The 16452-nt window shown below is 36.3% G+C and overlaps 1 protein-coding gene across 1 annotated transcript in view; it reads left to right on the top strand.

Annotated features, from left to right (window-relative positions):
- INPP4B (inositol polyphosphate-4-phosphatase type II B) overlaps window positions 1-15711 on the top strand; it is a 295785-nt gene extending 280074 nt beyond the window's left edge. Inside the window, exon 25 of the mRNA XM_064416567.1 lies at window positions 10404-15711. Coding sequence (XP_064272637.1) covers window positions 10404-10529 — 126 coding nt within the window. The 3' untranslated portion in view covers window positions 10530-15711. The remainder of the gene's footprint in view (window positions 1-10403) is intronic.
- Window positions 15712-16452: the final 741 nt, after the last annotated feature.

The following is a 16452-nucleotide window of genomic DNA, read 5'->3' as shown; positions in this document are numbered from 1 at the left end:
GACCTGCTGCTTCTGAAGACGAAAAAAATAATGGATGAATGTTTCCCACAAAATCTTGGATGTTTCCAATTTTTTTTTTTATATTTTGGATTTTTGATAGGAAAACACCCTCTTTTCCCAATTATAGGCATTTAAGAATAGCATCCATTCCACTTACATGTGATTGCAATTGCCATTGCCACCAAATGTGGAAAGGCCCATTCCTGTTCTGCTTGGTAGTTGCATATCTGGCTTGCTGAACATGTGCTTGGGAACATTCATGCTTAAAATATCTCAAATCCAGAGTCTCCAAAGTTTCAGGAACTGGCAGATTCTATAGAAGGTGGAAAGGCATTGTAGTTAGAACTCTGGTGAGAATGTTTCTGCACTACTGATTGTGTGCTTGAGAGAACACAGTCTGCCACACAGGAAAGACTGACTTTATAAAAAAATTAACATGTATCTGATAGTTCAGTCCAGGTCAGGAAGTAAATTGCCATTTTTTTCATCTGTCAGAGACTTAGGTCATGGTTAAGCGATGCTGACAGTGTAGTGAACTCCTCTTCTGCTCAGGGAGTCCTGAGCATAGTTCATAAAGCTTATCCTGAAAGCTGCATCTTTGATCTTTGGCAAACTGACAATTACTGTTACTGCACTGAGCAAAACCATGTCCTTCAGCTCTTTGTAACAGTAAGAAAAATGTATTGTTATTATAGAGAGGAAGATATTTTCACCTGTATTATAAATTATTTACTCCTTTCTGCCAGCAAAGATTTAGGAATGCAGAAGCTAAATATATGGCTTATGGAATTTTTAGTCTTTAGTGACCTCAAATCTTCTGAAAGTCTTTTTTTTCTTGATACTGGGGGCAAAACGGTATGGGCTTTCATCTCTTTATTCTCCCTGTCAGTGCAGTGCTATTTTTGCTTAAAAAGTGAATCTGTGCTAATATTGTCTTTGTGAGATCCAATGATCTTCTTAACAAATCTGCAGTAGCATTCAAATAAAAAATTCTTTACAAATGCAACGTAACAACCAAAGAGAAGATGCTTGTATTCAATATACTGTTTAAAAGGTTTCAGTTCTCCTCCTTGATACTTGGGTGAAGAACAGGCTCCAAAATTTCAGCCATCTTCTAAAAATATACTGAAGCAAAACAAGTAAAATGAAAGAATTACATTCACTCCTAATTTCTCATAGAAAGGTTTATTCCTCTAAGTCTCCACATTGTACCTATTAACAGAAAAGATGACAAATGCATTCAAAGCATTTAAATTAGAATTTTATCTAGCCTTGTCATTTGCCCTGAAGGAAGTACATGGAAAAGTAGTGTGTTTCAGATTCAAACAGAATTTTCCTTGCATTTTCCGAAGTTCTCTTAAAATCTGCCTGCTAGAGAGAAGAGAAGATGGTTTATTGGTAGTAATGTTGGAATACAATTTTCAGGTTGCTGCAGTCTGCATGCCAGCCTATACATTTTTTTGATAGGTTGTTTTGGTCATCTCCCTACCTAACCAAAACAGGGCTGCATTTTTTGTTTCTGGTAGCAGCTAAAATCAGATTTAGGTGCATTTTTCTTTGTCACTGGGAATTTATATGTGCACAAATTTCTTGTATAAATATACACACATACTGTGTGTGCTGCTGAAAGAACAGATAAGATCTCAAACTGATTTTGTGTTTTTTAAAAAATGTATCAGTGTGTTAGGTGAAAGTTTTTAATGAACTGGCAATATTTAGCTGAAAGGGACTAGCAGTTGCCTGTAGTTTGTGACTCACACTTTGGTTAATCCCATGAAGAGACTATGTGAGTTGGTGTCATTAATGAGAAGCAGTTGCATTCCTCCTTTCGTATATCTCAAACTGAAGTTGCATGCAAAAAATCCCACCAAGTCAAAACATTCAAATTTAGAATTCCTGCTGTTCAGCACCCTCTTCCCTTAAAATACCCAAGTCAGAGATGTAACATAGATTAAATGATCTGTTTACACCAGCAGTTCTCTAACCTTAATTCTGTCATCCTACCCGTAGATTTGAACACCTAGAAATGAATGACAGATTTTAAGCATCATCTTTCACACATGTCTGTTAACTAGTGTATGAAGCCCTTTCTGCCTCTTAAATCAGCTTTGCTACTTGTCCTCAGCATAGGGAAAAAGACTAAAAAAATATTTTCCAAAAGAAAAGGGATGACTCATGGAGATTTATTTTCATGGTCAACAGGAAGTATTTAAACCTGATTAGACATATGAAAGAATTTATCATGGATTTATGTTTCACTGTGCTATGTGAGCTAAATGTATAAATACATCTTCAGTAAAACTTTCTTACTGTGACAGAAACAGTCTGGAAACAAGTGTGACTCACTAACCAATTATGCCAGTGCCATAACACTATGGAAGGGAAATGTTGTAAGTATTCAGAGATTAACTGAAGGTAAAACCTGTGGGGTTTTGCTTGGTTGTTTTCCTGCACAAAGATGTAGACTACATTTGCTTTTGTTTTGGTTGTACATTGGACTGAATTTCAAACCTTGTAAGAGAAGTTTGTCAGGAAAGATTTTGCAATTTTGTCCTGAGAAATTCCCACACACATGTAATCCTAATGCTTTATAGAAGAGTGTCTAGGAAGATTATTAGAACCATATTTTTTACTAGAAAGAGAAACCTTTGTAAAATTGATGTGTAATACTGCAGAGCACTATCGGTAAATAGCAGAATAAAACAGCAAATCCTTTCCTTGGAGTATAATAGAGGTGAAAATCATGTTTCAAACACTGCTTATCTGTCTTGGCAGGTAAGGAAGAATCTCTTCTGCAAACCCATCACTTTTCAGTTCTGAAGCTAATCTCTCACACAGTCACCACAATGACTTTGCAGGACTTGAAGCCTCTGGCCACACTTGTAAATTGAAAACCTCTGAGGATAGATTCTAGAACATGATCTCAGTCATTTTATACAGTAAAATTATTTAAGGTTTCCTGATGCAGTTTTGGCAGATTAAGTGTGCTCTCAAGTGATTCCAGGGCAGTTTGGGAGTTAGCATGACCAAGGTACTGTTCCCATGTGGCAATATCTGGTTGTCCATTTTGGCAGATTAAGGGTCACAGGCACAGAAAGTCAACTTGGCTGTTCAGATGCTGAGGGTGAATTTAACCTGCTAATGTAGGTGTCTTAAATGCACCAGTGAAAAAAATTGTGATTCTAACTGGAACTTTTTCTTTATGTTTCTTATATTTTCACTATAATAATTTTGTCAATGTTATTTTTTACCATATAGATACTCTTAATGTTGAGGGGAAAACATTCTTGCAGGCATTCTGTATCAGTCACAAAGGAAAATATTAATTCCTCTGCAGTCAGCAGAGATTTCTGAACTGCTAAGATTAACACTGGTAGAGATGTATATTACCCAGTAGCATGTTTTATGCATATTAGATATAAAGCTTGAAACTGCCCTTTTTTCATCTGTTCTTTGGAGTTAATTGTATATTAAAAGTAAACATAGACAAATAGTAGGGGTGTTGCTCTGTGATGAACCAACAATTTGAGAGATGTTTCCATAGACCAAAGCTGGAGTGAATTGTGCTGTTTCCTTGCCTGCAGTGCAGGGTGTGTGTCTCTTTCACCTACTCTGGGAAATGCAAACACAGCTAAGCTGATAAAATAGGTCATAAATTTGCACATTTATAATTATTTTGACTTCAAGGCGAACACATACACAGCAGAGCAAAAGAGCAAATATGTAAATTGAATTTTGACTTCATCATTCCTTCCAAAGGATCCCTGTCTGTCCATGTGAGCACATTAGACAGCAGGGTTTTCCTGGATGTGGTTGTGTGGCTGTAAGACAGTGTCTCCTTGCCTGTTAGTAAATACTGCTGCAAGAGGGTTTCTTTATTAATCTGTTGCTCTGCACTGAACTGTTATAACCCGTTCATAATACTGCTTAAAATCTGTACCCTCTCCACAGCTGAACCTCCAGTAGCTTGCTGTCTCTGACCACCTCCTCAAAGCTGAATTTTTAGCTCTGTACAGACTGAAACTCCATAATAGTTTTGAGCCCAAAACCCACAGTTATTTCACAATAGCTGTTTTTCGAGATCTAGGTGTCTTATCATCATAACTGCACCATGAATCTGCTGCTTAGTCCAACTCAGTGGTCAAGCCTCATGTTATATGATATGCTTTCTTTTTTATTTCCTAAATAATGAATTAGAAAAGTCGTGTTATAACCAGACAAGGAGAGAAGAAAGGAATAGGGAAATGGAGGATGCCAGCACAAGCAACAAGAGTAGGGAAAAACTTGCAGCACAAGAGGTAAAACAGGAGGAGGGGATTAAGTGACAATTTGATAAAACAGATTTCATAAACAGTCTGGTTTATTGGTGTATGTTTAAATAGCTGTCTAAATCACTGACTGAATTCCTTAGTATTCTTAGATCTAAGACTGCTCATCAGTTTCAGCAATTCTAGTTGTTTTGAGCTGAGATTATAGGATCATATAAGCAGCAAAAATTTATTTCTAGCATCTTCTACTTTATTTAGTGCCATGTAGATTTGAGGGGGAAAAATTGTAAGTTATTAAATGTGTATCAGAAAAAGAATAATTGGAAAGATCATTGATACAGAAGATGTCTCTGCTTCGTTCCTGCTCCCTTCCCTCATCTTCCATTTTGAAACAATGCAGAACCATTTTTTTTGTTCTAAAAAATTGTTAGAGGTTTATTGTATCAACTTTATCTTTCAAAATAAATTTTTTTTCCCAATATTCCTTTATATGTTTTATCTGAGTTCTGCTCTGATACCAAAATCCTTCAGGACTAAGCTGAGACCTGTTTATTTCCTTCTGAATCATGCTTATTCTTCTAGATGTTATAGTGCAGCAGCTTCATAATGACTAGGAGATGTTCACAAGGATCCCACCTTTTCTCTTTGAAAAAGTTAAGACTGCCTTCTTGAACGGTAGTGCTGTACACTTATTCTCTGAAGTGTTTCAGTCAATCCCAGTAACATGTATAATGTAGAAATTAGGATGCTTCCATTCCAAAAACTTCTTAAGATAAGCTGCTTCTTGAAAGCTGCTTCTGAGTTTGACTGTCTTGAAATAAAAAGAATAGGTAAGTTATCAAAATTGTGTAAGACTGAGAACTGTTAGCAATCCTTTATATTTGAAGAAATGTCTCTACTATTGTCAGATGGGACTTCTTACTTTTGCAGTTTTTCTGTGTCAGCACTGGAGTTTAGCAAGCAAAACACAGCAGGAGCAGAAAATACTGCTTCAATCTGTCTGCATAAAAAGGAAAATTCCCATAAAGTACAAGTGCAGTAGGACATGAATTCAAACTGTAGTCACCACTAGCACATGGGACTCCCACCTGTTGATAGAAAGCTGCCCATTTATTCTACCTTAGGAAATCATGTAGAACAGTTCAGCATTTCCAGTGTCACTAATAACTGTAGCTGGAAAAGTTCTAAAAAAGAAGCATGCATCCCAGAATGTGAAAATCATCTCCTCCAAAAACCTTGCTCAGGGACATCAGAGTGACTGATAATCAAAAGCCAGAATGTGCCCTCATGTGTGTGCTTGACTCTGTAAGGACTTGAGAGGCTTTTTCCTCACACTATTTTCATCATCTCTGCTTCGCTACTTTGAGGTTCAAATAATTTGTCATCTGAATTTGAAAACAACAAAAAATACCTGCTGTTTTGTCTTTGTCTCATTTGACAAGCATGCAGCAACTCCTAATAGGAGTTTAGGATAATAAAACATCAAATGAGATGGAAGACAGGCTGAAATGGTTATATTGTCATTAACTTAGAGTATCCTTGGCTGCTACAATGTGTTTGTGCTATGCTGTAGGTCTCAAATGAACAATTTGAGAGTAAATGAATAAAAATTGTATGCTAGGTTAGTGGGGTGTTCATGACTCCAGATGTTACAAACTTAGAAGCTTTCACTACTTCTGTTAAAATTATTTGTGAAATAGAAACTTGCTGGTTATGTTGGGAGTCTTCTTCCTTCCTTTTGCTGTTACAGTACAGTTTGTGATGGAGATAACATCTGAAACTACAGCTGCATCTTCCCACCTTAGCATGTAGCACTCTGTTCTGGTTGTGCTGTCAGTCAGAAGCCAAATAAATCCAGCTGACAGGGCACTAGTGGGATTCCTGCTGTTTGCAGTAAAACTTCTCCAGGGTTGGATGAGCCAGGGGAAGCAATATTATGATGCTGACAGCAGGGTATAGGTCCTTTCTTTGTTTAATAGTCACTGCAGAGGACACTTTAGGGTGTGTTGGAAGGCACTGTCACTGCACTGCATTAAAAAATATTGGCAGATCCTAGCAAGGCATCTGACCCTGATCAAATATTCCTTTTAAATTAAAAGCATATTTAGCTATTCTGCTCAGCTTGTTCTTAGGAAGCTAATAATGGAGTTGGATCCTCTTGCTCTATTTTGAGGATGTTTTATTGAATTATGCATTGAATGATGTGACTAATTTGTGGAACAGAAGTCCCTGTGCATCAGCTGTTCACGGTCATTTTCCTGGGGGGAAGATAGAACTTTTTATGTTAAAAGACACTGATCATTCTTTTCAGCATATCAAAGAACAAATGTACTGTATGCTTTTCTATTGAAAAAAAAAAAATAGAACAAATGGCTTTTATCTGTATTTTCATCATTACACCTGCATAAATCTCACTGATGCTAACGGGACTTGTAGCAATGTAGATAAAAGCTAGTCACACTGTTGAGATGTGGAGTCCAACAGAGCAAGGTTCACAGCAGAAGTAGGAGGGTTCATCCCTGTAGGGACAACCTGCAAGTGTGTGACTCAGCCTGCTTAGAATAAACTATTGGTGTGCAAAGCCAAGGCCCTCCAAATTGGTGTACACAATCAGTCTGATTAATGCAGTGGCTGTGCAAACTTACTGAATGCTCAACTTCACTGCTGCCCAGATGGATTTCTCCAGAAAAAAAAAGTTTGGTCTCTGCATCCACTCAGCCATAGGAGCACATACGATGTGTGTGATGGAAGAGAGGCCAGGCAAACAAAATCACCTGGACTCTGACTGGGAAGGAAGAGATGGGACTATGAGGGTTGAGCTAGAGCTCTCATGAATTGTGGGCATAATGGGAGTTAGCTGAAACCTGCAGGCTCACCTTGAAGAGCAGGAAGGGAGTGAGGGGACAGTGCAAAAGGGTCAAAGGGGCAAACCTGTGGGATGATGTAGAGCTTAAGAAAAAAAAAAGAAAGAAAACCAGCAAGCAGCAGGTTCTTAAAAGTATATAGAAATACATTGTGGAGGACAACATTAACTGGGAGCAATAAAGTTAGTCCTCAGAGCTGATCACAAATAGTAATGTGACTGTGAGCAGAAGAGGAAGGAAGTTCTGTGGGTGGACCTTAGGACAGAGGCATTAACTGGGGCAGTCTGATTGAGAAGCACAGAATTACTTATTTCAGTGTTGACAACTGATAAATCATGCAATTAGCTTCATTTCTTGATATCTTCTGAGAGAATGCCTGCAGTAAAGTCTGAGTTCTGCCCAAGTTCTATCCATGGACACTTGAAATCTGTAGAACAAAAGCAGCAGACACACTGCCCCCAGCAATTACTTTGACCTAGATGAAAATAGCAGGGATTTTATTTTTTATCTTTTATTTTGCTATTTAAAATAGTAAGTGTTGATCCCTTTATTAGTGTAACATACAGATTGAATGTTCAAAGCAAAGAATAAGACTAAGAACTTATTATAGAAGGCTTATTGAAAAGAGGAATTAGGCAAGGTTGATCATTTGATCAACCCCCTTGCCTAGGGTTCCACCTGTAAATGCAGTTCTTGCACCTCTCTTGCTATCCAAGCTTAAGAAAAGCAACATGGCTCTTTAATACACAAGTCAGAAAGGCAAGCTTTCTGTAAGGTGATGTGGCTGCTGCTGTCTTCAGAGTATCATTTTCATCTTACCTGGAGCTGTAGGACAGTAATGTCTGCCAGCATTTTCTTTCTTAAAGAAAGAGCATACTTGTCATATGTGCTTCTGAAAGGGCACTGTGTTGTCATCTGATATATTTGGATATTCTCAAGTCCACAGAAAAAAATGGCAAGTTATCTTTCCATCATAGGATATTCATAGTAAATAGAAATTTGCCAGTCCTTGCTGCCCAAAGGAAGTCTATACACAGAACTCCCGAGGGTATGCAAGTAAGCTTCAGAGGGATTGAAGAGGTGTGGTTGAAGTGTGAGTAATTCTACTTATAGAGAATCTGTCAAGAACACAAAAGAAAAGCCTGGCAGTGGAAGTATCCCTGTTGCTCTGGTAGGACAGTGACCACACAGTTCAGTGAGACTCAATAGAACTTACTTGTAAGTAGATTGGCTCCTCCCTGTGTTGACTGATAAAGATACACGGTGATATGCTTACAAGAATGTAAGTGCAAGCCTTTAAATAAAAAGAACTGCTATTGACTTTGAGTCACCAGCACTGATGAATTTTTTTAGTCAATTCACCATCATGTAATATACTATTTTGGAATAGCTGTTAGTGTGTGGCCTTTTCATTTCTGCCAATAAACTTCATAATAGATACCAAAGCAGGACTGAAAAGCCTGTGAACAGCATGGAGACACTATTTGTTCAGTGTTGCATTGTGACATACTCATGACCTTTTTTTCTTTGCTTCCTTAGCTTTTTTTTTTTATTATTTTAAACTTCCTTATTTCATTTCTGTTAAGTGTGTGTGTTCATTTTAGTGATAGTGTAGTTCATTGTGGAAGTTATTTAATGTTTGCTTGTGAATACTAGTCCAAGGCACCTAGCAGCATTAATATGTTAGTAGCCCCCACAGTCATCATGCTTCCCATGTCAGCTGTAGAACACAAAAGTTATACTGGAAGTACTTAGATAAATCTGTTTCATCAGAATGGCTGTGTACTTTCACTTTGTCAAAATACCTGCGTGTTGGCTTTCTTTGCTGCTTAAATGCTGTTCTATCTGTTCCTAACTTCCCCTGTTTAACAGCAGACAAACCCAGGGAGCACTGAATGAATCGGCTGATCCCGAAACAGGCTGTCTAACTGATAACAAGCCAACTTCTCGACACTTCTATCCTGTCGCCTTGCTGCTTGTCAGCTCACACTTGCTGGTTGTGTGGCTTATTTTAAGTCTTGCTTTGCTATTAGCCAAATATCAATAAACTTCACTTGTGTTCCTTTCTTTTCTACAAACTGCAACAAACTAACTCTAGAAAAAAGGAATCATGTTGTAATATTTCTACAGACTCAGACCCCAAGGATTCATCTTTAAGATTCCAATGTCTGAAATGTACTGTGTTTTCATTCTTTTTTCTGAACTCTAAGAAGTATACTATGCATTGAGTGAATTGATTTGCTCTTTCTGTTCATGGTAGAGCTTTCCCATTGTAATTAGCGCAAAGAAAGCCCACTTACAATGCTGTCACTGTATAGAAGTTGTGGAATCCTGAATGCTTGAACCCCTCTTTCCAGAGTAATTAGTCTGAAAAAAAAAATTAAAAATGAATTTGCACAACACAAACTAACCCCTAGACAAATATGGCAGGGCAATGGTTTGTGAGACTTTTCTTTTGTTGTGGTTTTTTTCACTGTTACTAGCTGATGGGATTGTTTTCGTTTAATAAATGATTATTACTTTGCTACAACTAGCCCTTTTCTGTAGAGTAAATAGAATATAATAAGTTCTGTTTTGTAATGAAATTAGCCTGTTTGTAATTGTTGCTTTAGTTGCTTTTGCTTTCAAGACACTTTTATATTCTTTTTAACAAAGTCCTGTTTATGTCTTGATGCACCACTTTGGCACTTGTGACTTTTGTACTCTGTGTGAACGAACATCCTTCCTTTATAAAGCAGAGAGGTGGATTGGACTGTTTGAAAAGCCATTCTCTCTTTTTTTCATTGCAAAGCTGAACATACAGGAAATGAAGCAGAGGTGAAACTTTCCTTCACAAATCTCTAGGGCCAGACTTAATAAAATTCCTTATTCCTAGAATGCACATTTTAGGGCAGTGTATACTCGCACATATATAGCAAACAAATTGAAAAAAAAGGTATAAAAATGTTTAAAAGGCAAATATATTTCTGGAATTAGAACAAAATGTATCATTAAAGTATTTAATTTTTTTTTACTGAACTTGAAACTGCAAGGGCAGATATATTAGGGGGAATGGAAAATCTTATCACCTATTTCTGAGGGCAATAACTGTACTGGGCCTGGCCTTGGATTTAATTCTGTAAGATGTATCATCACTCGTGGAAAACAAAAATGTAGAGTTGAATCCTTGTTATTTTTACTTCAACTGTTGCTGAAACTCTGCAATGAACAAATAAAGCATATTTATTTATTCTGTGTTTCATGAAGTTGTACTTTTTCCCCCTTTCACTAGAGAAGGATGCCGCATAGAGAATGTTCTGAAGAATGTCAAATGCAGAAAGTATGCATTCAACATGATACAGCTGATGGCTTTCCCAAAGTACTACAGACCTCCAGAAGGGACATATGGAAAAGCTGACACCTAAGTTTCACAAAAGTGTAATCAGGAGCATATATCATGCTAATTAGTGACTATAACAACCGCTGTTTATGACGTATGAATTGGGAATGTATAACCAGTGGAGGTGTTATTTTTATAAGGTTTTATCATTTTACATTGAAATTAATCTGGTTAGTCATTATGAAATAAATACCATGAAAAAGCAATGGACTGGATATTCTGAAAAACAAATATATTCAAGTTATTTTTGTGAAATTGAAGCTTAGTATGACTCATAAGCCAGCTGGAATTAGTTTCTGGGGTCATTTGATTGAAGATTAAAAAGGGAAATGGCATTTGCTGTAGGAACGGAGATTAGTAATCTGGAAGGTGGCATTCTGACTCCAAACCAAAACCTGATATTTTATTTAAGGGGTCTCTTACTGCTGGAAAAGGTGTTTTCTGTAACCAGCAGAGCACTGAGGTGTTGATCACTAATGATTAAACCCTTCACAGAAATATTTATGAAACATGCTAATGTTAATATCTGGGCTAAATATAATTTTGGTAATTACAATTAAGCATGGTAACTTCATAATATGTTTTTAGTAATTGCAGACTGTAATTTCAGTAATTCCATTTGATTCCCTGCGGTTTGGATGTATCACTCCTGGTTTTCTGTACCCCAGCCAAATACCACTTATTTCACTTTCACATAAATCGCACTGAAATCAGGGAGATGATTCCAGAAGTAAGGTGACCTGAATTTGACCTCCTATTTAGTGTAAACCCGTAAAAGTAAATTTTCTTTAGTGGTAGGGAAAATAAGTTGTATATACAGGAGTTAATGTATCTTTTGACTATGAAAAGATATGTTATTACAAAGCCTAAAATAAATATTATGAGTAAACTGCTGTAGTAGGACTAGTTAGCCACTGCAGCTGATTTATACCAAATTTGTAATGCTGCAGGTAGACACTCTAGGATGAAGAGCTATCAGCTTTAAAAATGAATGTTAATGCTCTGCCAGCTTGTGTTAGTCCAGAAATTTGTCTTGCAGAGAACATTTGTGTTTTCTAATTAGGTCTATTTACTACCTTCTTCTGCCTCCCAGAGAGAAATACAATTTAAAATTCCCAAGTATTCACTGGTTACTGACCTTTGTGTAATGCCTTCTTTTCATAACTAGAGCAAAAGTATGAGAAATGTATCCTAATGAAACTACCCTGGGAATTTGAGCATCTGTAGGAAATTGTAGTTGCCATGGATAAAGAAGTAAATGTTTGCTTACTCCTATGGAAGTCAAAGAAATCTCTATACACCACGACTTTTAATTTGTTCTTTTTAATCCATTAATACCCATTACTGGGTAAAAATCTGTAACTATAACAGAATTTAAGAGTCTGATTCTGCAAATTTCATTTGGGTGATCCATGGAACTGATCTATCGTTTAGCTAAAATTAAATGTATCTTGTATATTTGCATGATCAGGCTTTGGAGTTTGTAGGAAAACATCAGAAAAAGATCCTCATTCTAATATTCATTGACTTCAGTGGAGCCAGAAATTCACCTATACAATATATTAACTAATTAGAACTTCTTTTTCCAAGAAAAGTAGATAATGTAAGTAGTGTTTTGGTACATTAGTTTTTTATTTCTATTATATAATATGCTGTCATTAATTGCTTCCTTTTTCTTGGAATGTATTACTTCAGTATATGTCAGAAGAGTTGACAATGCATCACAGATAAGCTCAGACTGATGAGAACATAATGCCTTGATTTCTTCTTGTCATGTACCAGTAGAAGTGGACAATACTCATTGGCTGGATATGTGCATGAATTAGTGTTTGTCATTGAATATAATGTAGCTGAATTCTGTGAAACTTTTTTGTGGATTTATGGAACATAATCCTTCCTAGAAAAGTAATGTTTTCTTCTGTCAGGCTGCTGCACTAGCCCTCACTACATACATGTTTATTATTAGCTTAAAAAAGCGCTACACATGCAATTTAGAGATAGTGATAAATTCCTCATGGATCACCGATATAACCCCAGGTATGTAGTAGAGAATGCCAACCATTGCACAGTAGTTCTGAAATTTTCTGTAAAAATCTCAGTGGAGATGGTGTTCTCTGCTGGGTGCTATAGATAGCCAGACTTCTTTATCTGAGTACCATTGGCATTCTGTCAAGTTAAAAATATGAAATTATCTAGATTTTCTTGTCAGGAAAACAGTTTTTCAAGATTTTGCCTCAGGATTTTAATCCTGCCTGGGCTCTAAATTGCTGTTGTCACTACCATGTTATTTTTGTGTTGAAGTTGTTTTTCACAAGGTTTTTCACATGGTTGAAGCCATGGATTTGATGAGGAGAAAGAAAAAATGGCACTGGCTTACTGTCCTTTTTGTTTTAACAGCCATTCACAGTATGTTCTGGTGAAATTAAATAATCTCTTATTTGCTAAAGATAATTAAGACAAAACCACAAGCACATCAGTCAGCTGCAGTGAAACTTCATTGTGCTCGGGCCATTACAAAAGAGTTGGCTGAGTTCTGCCCTAAATAGTGCTGAAATTTTTCTCACTAAAATTTGGATTAGAACATCTTGTTGTAGGTCAGGAGAACTTTGTAAAACCTGCTGAAGTGCTCCAAGTCTCCTGAAAAAGCCTCGTTGCTTCAGTAGCAAAAAAGGCCCAAATGTTTTGTTGTTTGGTCAGTGCCTGCTGGTGGTCCCTGTGGGCAAAGGCTGTGCCATCAGCTAACCATGGATTCAAAATTCGTGGGTTTTCTGGTCTGCCTTTTATGAAGAAACAAAGAGGGGTTTGTTGCAGCTTGATGGTTGTGTTACATGGAGTACATTTACTTTTGTGGCAGCTGCTTGCAGCCCTCTGAATTGTTTGAATGTCTAACAGAGGAGTTAAATTATCCCTAGGGTCTTGCACATTATCTGGCAGCTCACTGTGGATTTCAGATTAGTAAAACCACACAACTTAATTTTTATAAGCAAACTACATTGTTTGTTTTGCAGAGGGGTAAGGTAAGCATAGTGATTTTGATAGTGGCTTTGCAAAAACGGTTCCATAACTGCTCTCTTAAAACTTTTGTAAGGTATAAAATAATCTGCTTGAAGAGGAGGGCAGTTCTCAAGGGCTAGAAGATGAAAATTCAAAAATACATCTGGCATCTAAAGCCAAATCTTGTCTTACAGATTATATTATTTGTAGAAATCAAATCAGGATCTGTCTTGAGGAATCCTGAAATAAGGGCTCCTAGCTTTCAATATTTGTACAATGCAGCACACACTTAGATGGGGGTTTTGTCCCACAGAGTAATGACTAGATAGAGAGCTAGTCTGAAATACCTAAAAACATAAGGAAAGGAAGGTTAAAGTATTTTTTTTTCCCAGAAATGATTGTAATATTGTTATAATACATGTCTATGACTGACATTATATTATCTATTGTTTATAATACATGTTTATGACTGACATTAAACAGGCAGGTCTTTTTTTTCTGAAGTCTTTTGAGGAATTTAAAATACATTCTGATTAATGTTTGTATTTTGGCTTTTATGGAGCAATTAGGAAGCAAAACTTTTTTATTATGTTATCTGATTTTTGTCTATGTGAAGCTATGTATTTTGATGAAATCCTAGCAATGTGTGTGTTATAAAGAAAAAATAATTTAGGAGGACAACTGAAACAAAATACGAACTGAGAAGTAGTATTAATGAAGCCCTTTGCAATCTTAATTTTTTGGTGTCTGAACTTTGCCATTACATAAGTGAAATGAGGAAATTAACAAACAATTTTGTGTCTAAATCAATCTCTCCTGATGAAAATTCACTTAGTTGCAGTGGAATAACTTGAAATGGTATTCCAAATCTTCACTAGTAATTTTGGTATAATGAAGTGCAACACTTCATTCTGAAACATTCTCTAGAATATGCCTATTGAAAGTTTCAGGAAAAACTTGTTTTTCTTTCTAGATTAAACACAAGTTCCAAGAAATCCTTTGGTCCATTTAAAAAAAAGCAGAAAATGCACTGAACATCAACCAGTGTAATAAAGAAAGGAATTGCATTGAAAACTATGCAGAAAAATTACTTGTGTGAATTAATTTTTGTAATCACTTAACAGTCTTATATGTACATTGTGTCAGTTGATTATATTGTAAACTTGAAACCATTGATATCTATATTTATGCTCTTTTTATTATAAAGAAGTGTACTGTATAGGCAGTGCCATGAGACATGAATTTGCATCTTGCTTTTCACTTCCTTGCAGCTTAAAAGCATATGTTTACAATGGATATGCTTTAAAGTAATTTGCTGTTCTTGAAAACACAAACTTACCTTGTATATTGCATGTTTACAAAAAAAAAATCATACAAATACTTTTTTAGAGAGAAAAAAAATCACAGACTTCAGTCCTTAAAACATTGTTTTTTTCCCTAAGCCATGCAACACCTCAACTGTTGTGTTGCCAAGCATTTGGCTTACACTCAACAGGACTCAAACATTTATTTTCTCTTTCTTTCATAGCATCTGCTGAATAAGTAATATAACAGCCATGACTATCAGCATGACACTCGTGAGCCAAGGTTAAAAACTTACATTTCCTATGAGCAATTACTTCAGGATAAATAAACTGTAAGAGACTTGTGAACCAGCGTCTCCCTGTTCCAAAGAGCTGAAACATAAAGCACAGGATTTGTGTGCTGACTGGGAAAAAGAGTTACAGTAGGAGTCTGACTATGATAAAAGAGTGCCCTGGACAAGCCAGGTTCAGAGTAGTGAGATTTGAACCACACTGCACTTACTTAGAGTTCTAACTGTTGGCAGTGGTATTTGATTACTCTTTCCATGCATGCAAAATGCTTTAAAAGTTTTCAGCACTTCTGTTTATGAATGGTCTGATTTTAAAATTTCTGAAAAACCAAATTACTTTGGTACTTGTTTTCTTTTTGTGTAGCTGTTCCTTGTGATGTTCCTGTCTTACATTCTGGAGCACATAGGGCTGTGTATAAGTAACATTAACAGGACTTCAGTCCGCAGCATGTGTTTGTCCAGAGAAACAAAACACAACTATAGGAATTCAATGCTTTTTGTGTTTCAGGGTTTATCATTTTTGTTTCATTGCTGTTTGTAAGCCATGTCCATTGTACACTATGTGTATATTTTTATTTAAATAAATTTAATGTTTATTTTTTATGTTTCTGACTTTTTTGTTTGTTATTCATTTTTCATTGTCATTGCGGTGGTGTTGCTCAGAGGGAGGATTGTCCATGCTAATGAGAGTGTGTTCCCTCCTGAAGGAGTTAGTGGGAGCTCACTGCTAGGGGCAAGGATTCAAGAAAAGTTCTGATATAACAATTAAAAAGCCTGCAATGGGAAAAAATTAATAGTTCCTATTCTTCTTAGTCTTACCATAACTTTCATCTCAGAAATAGGTGGGTCATGCATTTTCTAGGGCAAAGCAAACAAAACATTCACATGCCCATAAGGAAATCCCTTTCACATAACTCTTGATCTGTAATTCAGGCGGGATCAACACTTTTCATAATGAAGACTTTTAAAAAGGTAACGTCATGCTTTGTCTGGCATTACATCTTCACCATCTCAGTGAATTGCTTCCTTGGGAAATAATTGCTTCTGTGCTGTTTTCTTGAGCTTCTGTTGGTATCTGGATTTATTATATGATCTCTCACCACAATGAAAGGTAAGTTCCCCAAGAACAGATCTTCTTTTTGGGTATATGATAAAATGTGGCTCATCTGTACTATCAGTACTATGAATAGAAGGTGGTTGCATAATTTAGTGTCTCTGTTTATATGTTAGCATTTTTAGTTTTACTAAAATATATTTAGTGAGATTTTAATTGTCATAATACATGCGAGGTAGAATATTATATAATACTTATATAATACTTGCAAGTCTCTTGATAACACTGGGAATTAGTGC

The sequence above is a fragment of the Passer domesticus genome, chromosome 4, assembly GCF_036417665.1.
Source record: "Passer domesticus isolate bPasDom1 chromosome 4, bPasDom1.hap1, whole genome shotgun sequence".
Classification (NCBI taxonomy): Eukaryota; Metazoa; Chordata; class Aves; order Passeriformes; family Passeridae; genus Passer; species Passer domesticus.
Note: the sequence above shows the minus strand (reverse complement) of the source record. Positions and strands in the feature narration are given on the sequence as shown.